At 42.9% G+C, this 12,899-nt stretch overlaps 1 protein-coding gene across 1 annotated transcript; it reads right to left on the bottom strand.

The window, feature by feature from the left end:
* Positions 1-521: 521 nt before the first annotated feature.
* On the bottom strand, positions 522-1,424 carry sox3 (SRY-box transcription factor 3; the record flags this gene model as incomplete). Its single annotated transcript, XM_083980600.1, has 1 exon — positions 522-1,424. The coding sequence occupies one exon, from the start codon at positions 1,422-1,424 to the stop codon at positions 522-524; it is 903 nt and encodes a 300-aa protein (XP_083836726.1).
* Between the last annotated feature and the right edge of the window lie 11,475 nt (positions 1,425-12,899).

Raw genomic sequence — 12,899 nt, forward strand, 5'->3', positions numbered from 1 at the left:
AGAGAAAGTGAAAGAGATAGAGAGAGAAAGAAAGAGAAAAAGAGAAAGAGAGAAAGAGAGAGAGAGACTACAAAAATTTGGACACAGTGGAGACAACTGACATTCTACAAATTAAGTGTAAACATTTATGTACCAACTTTCCATCCAGCTTTTCTGAAATACACCAGCCTCTTCACGAGGCCACATGCCTTTTCATAGAGAGAAAATATGGCATTATTTAAAATATAGAAGTCCAATTCTTCTACATATGTTGATTGCTTATACTTGTGATAAAAAGCCTCTTTGCAATGCAATTTACTCTGATGGGCTCAACGTTCAGTTTCGGTCCATTTAAAATTCATTTAAAACGGACAACTCAAAAAAATATGGAGATATTGAGATAAAGTTGTTTTTTTGAACAAAACTGATGAACGTTGTTTCTTTAGCAACCAAAAAGTTCAAGTATCCGAAGTACTTTTTTTTTTAATTTTTTTTTTTTTTTTTTAGTAAAGTTTCAAGTCTTTTCTCTTTCTCTGCTGCTCTCAGATGTGGGTGAGAGGTAGAGTCCCATTGACGCCAGTCCCTGCGGTCTGATAGTGCGGGTGGACGCTGTGTAACCGGCTGCTCTGCAGGGAGGAATGCTCCGCGCTGTCCCCGCCGGGGGGCAGGTACATGCTTATCATATCCCTCAGGTCCCCCAAACACGCCCGCTGAGAGTGGGACGTGATGGCCGGCGGCGGTGAGCTGGGCTCGGTCTTGCACACGGACGCCATGGAGCTCAGGCCCATGGCGCTGGTGGTCTGCTGCGTGTACGCCGGAGACATGCTGTACGTGGAAGCCGCGTTCATGTAGGTCTGAGCCGAGGACATCATCGGGTACTGGAGCCCCGCCATCTCGTACCGGTGCATCTGCTGGATCTGCGGGCTGTTCATGCTGTGATGCTGCGGGTAGGCCAGCTGGTCCTGCATCAGGGAGTACGCGCTGTTCGTCCAGCCGTTCATGTGCGCGTAACCGTCCATCCTCTGCCCCACCGACACCGAGTTGTTGACGGCGTTGGCTCCCGGCGGCAGCAGCCCCCCGGGCAAAGAATACTTGTCTTTCTTGAGCAAGGTCTTGGTCTTCCTGCGGGGACGGTATTTATAATCCGGATGCTCCTTCATGTGCATGGCGCGTAGACGCTTGGCCTCGTCGATGAATGGCCTCTTTTCAGCGTCGGTCAGAAGTTTCCAGTCAGCGCCGAGCCGCTTGCTGATCTCAGAGTTGTGCATTTTGGGATTTTCTTGAGCCATCTTCCTCCGCTGTCCCCGGGACCAGACCATGAAGGCGTTCATCGGCCGCTTCACCCGCTCCTGGTCGCTGACACTGTTGTTCTTTGCGCCCTGCGCCGAGCCCGAGTTGGACTGCGGGAGAGGGGTCTTGATCTCGGTTTCCATCATGTTATACATTCAGGCGGCTTTTTAGTGTTCACTCACAGGTACATAAAAAAAAAGTTCACAAAACAGCGCCAAAAAGTCAAGGAGGTAGAGATACTGACCAGTCTCATAGGATGAGATGGGAAAAAATAATAATTCTGCCCCAAAAGAGGCAAACTGTGTCTGCAGGTGCTTCTGGTTTCTCTCCGCTCAAAGCTGCTGTGTCCCCCACGGCTCTGAAACAGAAGTCTGTAAACTTGTTCTCCAAGCTCATCTGTTAATAGGCCTAGTGGCCGGACCATGTGATGTGGATTGACAGCGTGACAATGAGGAGCGGGCGACCAATCAGCGCGCGGCACCGTGTAACCAACCGCAGCACGCAGCGCTGTGTTTTGGTTCGGGAGGAGGAGGGAGATCTGAAAGTTTTAAAACAGCAGCACAGCTCAACGACCTGAACGCAAAAAATATTACACGTTTATAGGCTTTATAATACCTCCACAGTGAAGATGAGGAGCCCACGGAGGAAATGAAGCCAATTTGTTTCTGTTATTGACACGTTTCCTGATTGGGTCAGTGTCAGTTTCCAGAAACAGTTGCTTTTGTGATCATTTTTGGGATGTTGGGAATAAAATTTTATATCAAACGTGCGCAAAAAGTTCAATATGCTTTATTTAAAAGTCCTGTCTGTACAGTCAACAATATCTGCTGCATGCAGGGATCAATACAGTAGATGGGTTTCAGAGGCCAAACCGAGACAACAATGAGAGCAAATCCTTCAAGTAAAAATGATTAGCTTATTAAATTTAATATTGGAATAAAATGAGCCATTAGCAGATTTAAAATAAAATGAAAATCCTCTCATCTCTGCTGTCACACGCGTCTGTTGCTTTTCGTTCACCACAATTTCACAAACCTGATTTTGCCCCCATCAGAAAGTCCTGTCTTACTCTCAAGGATTTCGATGCTTCCTTCAGTAAATTAGTAATTAATTCAGTAATTAATCTTTTTTTATTAGGCAGTTATTTCACTTAGAAAAATATTGATTGAGAAACAGACTGAAAGCAAGTTTTCCTCAGTTTTGCAGTTACGGGCTTTAAAAATGAATTTTCACTCTGCTGGAAGAAAAAAAAAACTTCTGTCAGGATCCACTTTTTTCTTTCTTATATTTTTAAAAACCCACCTTAGGTGCAGGCTCTGTAGAATAACTTCCTATGATAATAAATGTTGAAATAAAATCAGAATAAAAGTTGGCTACACTAACATTGAAAAACCAAACAAATGCATCTTTTTTTTTTAAAGAAACCAATATATCAGGAGCAACTGAACTATAAATCTTTCATCTGTTTGTTTTTGGAAATTAAGAGTTTTTATTCCAAATCAAACCGATGGCAGGTCTGCGTGGACGCTGCTGCTGCTGCTGTAAAACTTTAATACATCAACGACCTCTTGTGGAGGGGACGGGCAGCTCCGCTCCCAGGGGGAACAAGTTGACTTTAGAGACAGTTGCACTGGGAACACTTCGACTTGATCCTCCACCGACCTCCTCCTCCTCCTCCAAAAAAAAAAAAAAAAAACCATCCGCTGCTGATCGTGCGCATGCATGTTTTCTCTGCGCCGTGTTAATGCTTATTAAAATGATTGCGGGTGGAGTGCTTTGCTCCTCATTTGCATGTGTTCTGCTTGCAAAACGACCAGCAGCGTCGCTCCGCCGCAGAAACCCGCGCGCTCGACTCGACAGGGGCAGAGCTCACACCTGCTAATGACGAGCAGCGAAATCGCCCATCGAAAACAGCCATTAACAGCTCCGTGTATTTACATGAGCTCTGCGGGGATCGTTCTGCATGTGCATGTCGACGCGTTTCACCTCCCGCAGCTTTCCAACTTAAAAAAAAAATGCAGCTTCTGGCTTGGGCCCCTGGTGCATAGACCATACATTGAGGTGAAAGGCTGCACGTTCACCTGCAGACTTTTTAAAGAATATTTTCTTCAGATGATCATTTATTGGTTGGATTAAAAATCAATTTGGAAAAAAAAAAATGTTGCTTATTGATGAGATCAACACTCATTAAAGTGTTTTAATAAGCGGCTTCCAATAGATTATGGACTGTATTCTGCAGGAATGAATGAACGTTTCCGTTTTAAAGTAAAGCTATGAAGAAAAAAATCCAAGCACAGATGCATCAAAATAAAAGCATATTGCATGAGCTCAACACGTGTTCATCAGGTATTATTGACAGACAGCTATGGCTTAGAAACAAAGCTCTTATAGAAAAATAAAATATGGCAATATGGCTTTTAAAATGAGAGAACGCACGCACACATCCGCACAGGGAGGAAAAGCTTAAAGAATGAGCTGTTATCTTAACGGGGAGGCAGAGTGCAGCCTCTCGGCCATATAGTTGTAGTAAATCAGCTGAAAAGAGACATCACTTCATGAATTTAATTTCCACGTTCAATGGGGCGTCACAAACAGAGCAAGAGCAATAAAACTAACGTCCAATTAGCACTCATCTAATTCTCAGGAACAGGTTATTTGTTTATCTGCTGCAGATCTCAATACTGATCCGCTTGTAATCTTCTTATGGAAATTGACCGGTAGCAAAGAGAGAGAGGGAGAGAGAGGAAGAGAGAGAGAGAGAGAAAGGAGAGGAGGAAAAAAGACCCCAGCAGGAGTATAGCCTGGAGTTTGGTTAATGAGGGCCTCTGTGCAGCTAATTTCCTAATTAAGGCACCGAGGACCACCAGCACAGTCCGCTCCGATTCACACTCAACAAGCCTGACAGCCCCCCTAAAAAAGGAGGCTGAGGGCGCGCGGCTGCACCGATCCCACTGTTGAATGTTGGGAAATGTGGATGTCCTGATGGGAGGATATAGTGTATAACCTGCATGCAATCACATCGACCCCTGGATCGCTTTCACGCTTTAAAAATAAGAGGATGAAGCGCGCATGTGCACGCAGAGCGTCGATTTCTGACGAGGAGAAAAACTGCATTTCTTAGAAGAAAAAAAAAACATTTTTCGTTAAACAAAGATGCACTGAATTAATAAAAATCAATGATTTTGTTTATATTTCACGTTTCTGCTGTATGCAGAAGTGAATCTGGTGAGTGGGTTTGACAGGAACCGCAGGATTAAAGGTTGTGGTTGGAGGAGAGGGTTCATTCTGGCCTGTAGGCCTAGAAATAATAATAAAATAAAAATGTTGGGTTATTTTTGCAGAGAGATTTCGGGAATTAAAGCGATATTAATCACTTTGTCCGTATCCTTTGCTCCGCACTTAACTTTAATATTAAACAAGGACACAGACGCTGCATGTCTGTCATTCAGCTGCAAACCACTCGCTGATAATAGTTAAGACATTTGTTGCCCTTTGATCGTTGTATCATGCGTTTACAACTTTTATGTTTTTTTCTTATTTTTAATCATTATCATATAATAGGCTAATAATAATAACGAAAATAATAACCACAAAAAAATAATATATTTTTTAAAGATAATCTAAAGTCGCATCTCAAAACGACAATAAACAACATTATTCCGACTTGTACATTTTAAACCCCACGACCTCCAGAATCAATAACTTTTTTTGTTTCAGCCCAGTGACTGCGGACAAGGCCTTTGAGAAAGAGTAATTAACAAAGAAAGGGTTTTCAATTACAGCCACAATGGAGACTGTCTCATTAAGATTTGCATGATTTTTTTTTTTTTTTTTTTTGGGAGGCAGGAATGCAAATGAAGATGCAATTTACGCACGGTCTGCTGTTCCCATTGTGTCGGCGTGAATGGTTGCGTCCTCCCAGTTCAACACAGGTAAAATAATATTCACGGGTCATTTAAAAGGGAAGGAAAGTGCCGCCATTATCACCTCTTTATTCCACGGAGCTAGGGCTAGTACATCCCTCACGCTAATTTGACATATTTGACCCATAAGAGTTTGACCAAAAAAAAAAAAGAAAGAAAGAAAAAAGGAAAATTCACAACAAAAGATTCACATGTTTAATATCTGTGTGTAATGTAGAATCATGGCTGAGGCTGTTGGATTGTGTTTTCTTTTTCACATTTTCATCCAATTTATGACAAAAAGCTGCTAAAAAGTCTGCTACAAAAAAAAGTTTGTTTGTTTTGTTAATTATCATCAATAATCAATGAGCTGCAACAGGTAATCATAAAAGCTCATTTGTGCTTCTTACTGACAGCATTGAAGAGACTCCACATGGCAGATCTGATGGAGCATCAGCTAATGTGGGTTTTTGGTTCACTTTGAAATATTATCAAATTATAGACTTTGATAAAGACGTGAATAATGATAATAACATGAGAATCATTTCTGCACTTCTCCTCTGTTCAAAGTTCTGTTTGATTGAAAACTTGTGAGGAAATTACAAACTCTCTATGAGAAGCAAATTAATAGAAGTGGGAATGACCTGCAAGACCTTTAATTAAAGTAAGTTTTCTTCTGATTGTGATGAAAAAAATGGATTTAAAAAGGTGTGCAAATGGGGTCCAAACAAAGGACGGTTGAAACCTTGAGATGAATAATCAGATTGGTTGAAGTTGATATTCAGACTGAAGGTTTTAAGTGAGTGTTCACAGAGGAAGTCAGGAGGAGAGACGGAGTTGACGGAGAAATAAAAAGGAGGCCACGGGCTGATGGTGAAGAGAAATGTGTGTCTCTCAGGTTCTGCTGCTTCAGTCATGACAGGAAAGAATGGGAAGGATGGAAGCAGGTAGATTTTTAGTAAACTCACCACACGCCGGGACACAAAAACCCAGGGGTGCTCCTGCTAACGAGAGGCAGTGACGATTCATCCAGTCAGTCATCGTTACAGGTGAAGGCGACTGTCACTCAAACCTTCAAGAGAAGCAGAAAACACACAAACACACACACTCAGAGGACAGATTTGTGATTTTTTTTTTCCCCCAGGTGAGCTTTGTTAGTTGGAGGAATCTGGGCTATAATGGAGAACACTTTGCGTTCTTGCCTCTGCAGCAGCAGCAGCAGAGTCATTTTGTGTGATGTGGTGGGTCTGTGCTCGGCAGCAGCTCAGCCTGCAGCTCTGTGGAATTTATCCATTATTGACCTCTGCTTGTAAAACAACACGCAAGGAAAAGCTGTTTGCCTCCCGTCGCCGTCTTGCAGAGGATGGAACGCTTCAAACTTCAGCCTCTTTTTTCTCCTGGCCAGGCCAAGCATGTCCCTCCTCATTATGTTCTTGTGTGAGCAAGGCCAAGGCTGCTGACACAGACCCAGTGTAATCTCTTTAACCCGCCACTGTCGTGAGCAGACAAGGCGTGACCACCCAACACTCTGCTCCGTCTCACTTAGCCTTAGGGAAACAGTTTTTCACTTCATCACCTCGCCCCCTCTTTGCTTGTAGCTGCTTATCGTTTAGGGATGCACGTTTCAAACGCATTTGATCAAGTATGCTCAACACATGAGTGCATGCAGAATTGCTCGCACACACACAGAGACACACATGCTGGGGTTAATCATTGTTACAAGACCACTTAATATAATCACATGCAGCAGTGTGCAGTTAAAAATTCATATACTCACTGACCCTTGGAGTTCCCATAATTGACATAAGCATTTTTTTTTTGCAGTGGTTATTGACTAATGAAGCTGAAAGCAAATGAAATTAAATCACAGTGGAGGACATCGGTGGAGGCATTTCGAGATGAATATACAATGATTATTAGCTCCTTGAAGTCATTTCAGAGACAAAGAGTCTTTACGTTTACTTGGCAGATTAGGAGAAACATCCATATTAAGACATTTGGTATATGATGCGTTAAATGAAAAATAAAATACCGACTGACTGTGAATTATAAGATCCCTCCATCTGCCGAAAGCTAATTTCAATTCAGTTGAAATTAAGCAGAAAATTTCAATAAATATGGTTTTCGCTTCTGAGCCGCTGGGTGAGGCCGGGGTAAAGCCATCTCGTGCGCAACATGATCGCTTGTGTGTTTTGCGCAGGAACAAAAAAGTCTGTGGCCTCAACTTCCTCTCAGCTCACACTACTCACAACCTCTAATCTGTGTGATCTTCATTTACCCTATGGAGGCGACGTATCACAGCTAATCTGCTGCTCTGTTTGTGAACAGAGGAGTTTTCAGAGCACAGTCTGAGTATTTCTAAAAGCTGTGTTTACACCAAACAAAAGAGCACACAGTTTAAATCAGGCCTAAGGATGCTTTTTTTTTTTTTTCTCCACCACTCTGATGATGCCTGCTGCTAGGGAGCTGCTGCCTTGTGAATGGCATTATCAAGCACCTCTATATGATGATCACTTTAAATAGTGTTATTCCCTGACTGGCTAATTGCGGCACTCATTATTTTCCATGTATCTTTTGAATCATTGCCATGTTCAGTTTTTTTCCAAAAACAATGGAAACTTTCTCCGTTTTTTGTTTGGCAGAAAGTGCTGAATCGTCACTTTTTGCTTTGCGCCATGCCCAAGCAAGCAGCCCTCTTTTGTTTTAGCCATAATTGAGATCCCACTAATCTAGCCTCTTTTTAAAAAATGAAACAGTCTCTTTGTCGAGCCTTCATTAGCTTAAGATAATATTGTGAGAATGCACAATTAATTTGCAGTGTAACTTTAATTAATTAAATACACCCAATTTTGCAACATGATTAATGTCACCAAGTTGTTATCTGTATTCTCCTCCAAAATGAATATGTAACAGCGATACAGCACTGGGCATTAATTGCAGAAATTGGGGGCTTTTAGGGACCCAAAACCAGACTAGGTAATTATAAGAGGTAATTTATTAAATCTTAAATAAGGAAACAAACAAGCATAAATTGATATATAAATCATGAGTACCATTATGTGTAATCTGGCTGTGATTTGGGAGAAAATGACAAATCTTTGTTGCGTGCCAAGCACTCGATAAAGCAGATAGTGGTCATAAATTTAGTCCCAGTCAAGGTCTCATTAAAGGAGGCATAATTTAATTAAGAGTTAGCCATCGCCCTCTAAATATATTAATTACCTTGAGCATGATGAGATGAGTGTGGTGATTATTGCGTATTTCATTAGAGTGAGTCTGCTGGGAGAAGAGCAAACTAAGGCGGGAAGCTGGCTGTGTTGACAAGATAATGGATGGGCTGGCCTGAGATGAATTTGGTCACCTTGCTTTGGGTTGAACTGAGAGAGGTGAGACAGAGGACAACTCAGGTCCTGGAGAAGGTATGGTGTCCCAGCTCAGTTTACTGGAGCTCTAATATTTCAGCTCAATATTTAAAAAAAAATCTTTAATATATCTATAATCACCCTATTTTGCTCTGCTTAAACGATTCCTGAGTTAAGACAGAACAGGCAAAATGACAATTTAGAATCAACATAAAATTTAAGAGTGCAACATATTGACAGTATGACCAATTAAATTGCTGAACCATTATATCATAAATTTACATGCTGGAATTCATAGGAAATTCATTATGAATTTCAAATCAATAGGTCTCGTCTAAACCAGAAGTTTTACATTTGTGATATTAAATGTGCGTGTGTGTGTGTGTGTTAAAACTCTTATTAGAATAGCCTGAGTACAAAACAGAAAAGAAAGTATTTTTTATAGTGTCAAAGTGTTTCAAAATGAGGGTAAAAAACACATTTTTGCTGAAGTAAATGTTGCTGCCTCTCTTCTGCATCATCCACTGTGCTGCACTAAATAATGCTTCACCTTCATATTCCACCCATATCAACCTTTGCTTTTCACTAACACCACAGAACTCCCGTGTGCCACCTATTTGTACACAAACACCACACACATACACACAGCAGAAGTGTGCAGAGGAGTGCAGACTGAGGCGACAGCTCATTGCCCCATAGACTGATATGTCAATGAAACATACAAGATGTTGCCGCTGCATTGGAGCGATTTCCAGCCTCACTGCTCTCCTGGCTGACAGCAGGACAAAGACCCTAAGCTACTATTATCTGGAAGCAAGCTCTCATTCCTGCTTTCATCTTTCTCTTCACTTACACAAACACAGATGTATGTGCTTGTGCTGACACACTCAGAGACTGCAGCATAAAGTCACAGATGCATCCCAGTGTGCATATCAGACAGGACAGACAGACCCTTCGCTGCTGTAGGGAGGTTTGAACATTGTGAAAATGTCAAGATGGTTGCAGAACGTACCGAGTTGGCAAATGGCATAATAGGAAAGTTTCATTTTGATTTTCTGAGTCTATATGTCGTTGATATTATTCCGTTATTTCACAACGGGACAGCAGGAGGGATGAGACTGTTCTGCCTGGTTGTTTTTCATTTTCTCGTGTTTGACTCCTACACCAAGAGACGACATACACATCTTAAAAAACTAAGTAACTAACAAGAAACGCATGTACCATGTGAACAGATAGTGTAAACACACAAGGCAAAGCTCTCCACACCGTCTTCCTGAACCCCCCCCCCCCCTCCCCCCCTCCCTCTGCTCTCCTCTTTTTACTACTAACCTCCTCCCACTCTGGCCACAAAATTGAGGGCACTCACCAAAGCTCTGACTGGTCCCAAGGGTGCTGCTGCTTTCCCATTTCCTCAGTTAGACACACCTTCAACAGCTGGCTGTCAGCTGGCCGGCCTAGGAGCAGGAGGACCATGGACCGAAAGATAGCGACAACGACACCCAGAGCCTCGGCTCAGACTCCAGCCGTGGCCATTCGGACGGGAGGACCGGCACCATGGCAGCTCCCAGCGCAGCAGAGGAGTATAAAGAGCGAAAAGACCCGGGCAGTCGCTGGTGTGGTAGTGCACACTGCAGCTGAGCTCTCCCTGCTCTGGGACCCATCTCATTCAGCCAAGATTGCTTCATACAAAAGTTGACAATGCACCAGTGAAAGCCATTGTTGATATTCAACATTTTTTAAATAGCTGAGCAGAATAGACAACATGGCAGGCTGCAAAACTTGGCAAGGGAAACTGACCTGGAGCTTCCCGTTTTGAAAGGGTTGCCACACTGGGTGAGAGGAGAGAGGGCTATTGTGTTAAAAAAGAAAAAAAAAGAAAAAGAGGGAGAGAGCTGGTGTGAAAGAGCTCAAAAAAAACAAAACATCTCCCATCCCAGGAGAACAGAGTACAATGCTCTCCATGCAGCAGGAAGAGGACAATCATCCCGCACGGTCACAAGCATATAGGCATTACCAAGAGAGAGCAGAACAATGAAATCAATGCAATCAGATCCATCTTAAAACAGGATATTGTATTTCTGACGTCGGAGCAAACAGGGACTTGACCCACACTCTGGTGTAGTCGTTGAAAAACATACACCTATAAGCTCATACATGTGTCAAAGCCAACGTGTAAGGTTAACAGGTGAGATAAGGGGAAGATGAGATGATAGTAGGGGGAATTTCTGGTATTGCAGCAGCACACCTCAATGAAAGGAATAAAGACCACAATGATAAGTACAAAGCGATGGGAAATGAAGAAATGCAAAAGAAATGAACAAACAAATTAAAGCAAAAAAAAAAAAAGCTTAACAGCGAGCAGGAGCTGCTGCAACAGGCTGCCAACCTCGTGGCGCCATCTTCTAAAGTAACCGTTAAATATTTTGCCATTAAAACCGATCGAAAAACTATAATTCAGCCCCTAGAGCTGTGGCTTGGCTAACGTCCAGAGGAATGTCTTCCAGGGAACCATCTACAGTATTTCTCTAATGTTGCACAGACGGGGATCATGCTGCCTGACGCGGTTAATGGTGTTCTGTTTCCGTCATTGTCAAGCTGACAAGTGTGCAGATTGATATGGATATTTAAGAAGCCTTTAACCTTCCATATGTCAGAGCATCACAGTGCCGCTCGTGCCTCAGAAGCTATCAAAACATCTAATGTAGAGTGTGTGTGTGTGTGTGTGTGTGTGTGTGTGTGTGTGTGTGTGTGTGTGTGTGTGTGTGTGTGTGTGCCTGGTAGCCTTGAGGCGGATCCCATCAGTGTTGTGTTTCGTGCATCCTCATGTCTGGAGGTGGGGGGGTGATTAATGTGGATTTTTAAAAACCCTTGAAGGAAGCAGATGCAGTACCTGGGTGTCCTTAACCATCCTGCACAACAACAAAAAAAATCCATCCACTCATCTTATGTCAATACTGTAATCTCAAAGTAACTTTAAAGTGCACTTAGCCACCTCTCGCTTTAAGGCCAAACATAAAAATCTCCTTGTACAAGTGCTTTTCTTCATTACCACTGTTGCTATATCCCCACTAACGCAGACACAAAGGCAACAAATGGTCACTGCGCGTTACAGGAGTCCTGGGTGTGGTCCTCCAATCACTTCCTATGGCTGAACAACAACTAAAAACACCTAAAGGGATTAAGTTCCTAATTGTATGCAACAGAAAATAGGCTGTAAATTGAAATCCTTTGGTAAAAGACTCAAATTATTGATCTTTCTACAAATTATAATATATTATATTATATCATTCGTAGACAAATGGGGTCATGTAGATACCAGAGAGACAAAACTCCCTGACAAAACTATTATAAAACTCAAATCATATAAATGTTGATTGGCTTTTGGATTTGGGCAGAAAAACTTACAGTACATTGCATTTAACTGTAATTTACAGCAGCAAAACAGAAGATGTGAACTTCTGAAGCTTATAATTACCTCAAAAATCTGGTCCATAGGTAGATATTAGTAAATAAGCACTAGTGGTGGTGACGAGGGATTGGCATTTCCAGGGGCCCAAACAGAACATTAGGGTGAACTGAGCAATCCTTTAAGCAGCACAACACAGAGTCATATGTTGTAAAGTGGAGGATTCCTGTAACTAAATCTTTGCCTGCTTGCAGCTCACCTGGCGCTGGAATATGAGAGGGAACGCTGTCGGTGTTGTTCTGCAGTGTCTTCGCTTTCTCAAAAGCTGATATGTGTATGTTACGTGGGTGTGTGTGTGGGTGTGCGGATGTGGATGTGTGTGTGTGTGAGTGTGTGAGAAGGCACGGAGGGAAACAGGACCAGTCTAGCCCTTTGACATAGGAAGGAGATGTATAATTATATTGATCAGGGAGAAATTACAGCTCTGAGAAAGAAGGCAGGGCTCGCATAATCTTATAGGTGTGTCAAAGAGAGAGAGAGAGAGAGAGAGAGAGAGAGAGTGGGGGTGAGAGAGAGGAAAGAGAGGAGGGAGAGGGGGAGAGAGAACCTGTGGCGTCTTTACTGGAAATCCACGTCAGTGCCAACCATCACACACTATTAGCTGCCATCAAAGCTCTAATTTTACTCTAGCATTACACCCGGCTCCCTGCGTGCCCCTCCCTCCCCCGCTGGTCTGGATGGTGTAGCCTGGTGGGAAAACGACATTCAATCCGCTGTCCGCCCCATTCAGGCCAAATTGGCAAATGACAGCTCTCCGCCTCTCAGATTTCGGGAAATGAAAGGTACCACCGCCACCATCCCAGCCTGAGCCTCCCTAAAGCTGTTGGCGGAGAAGGAGGAGGAGGTGGAGGAGAAGCAAGAGGAGGTGGCAGTAGTGGGGGAGGAGGAGGAGGAGGAGGT

The sequence above is a fragment of the Trachurus trachurus genome (genome assembly GCF_905171665.1).
Source record: "Trachurus trachurus genome assembly, chromosome: 10".
In the NCBI taxonomy this organism is placed as follows: domain Eukaryota; kingdom Metazoa; phylum Chordata; class Actinopteri; order Carangiformes; family Carangidae; genus Trachurus; species Trachurus trachurus.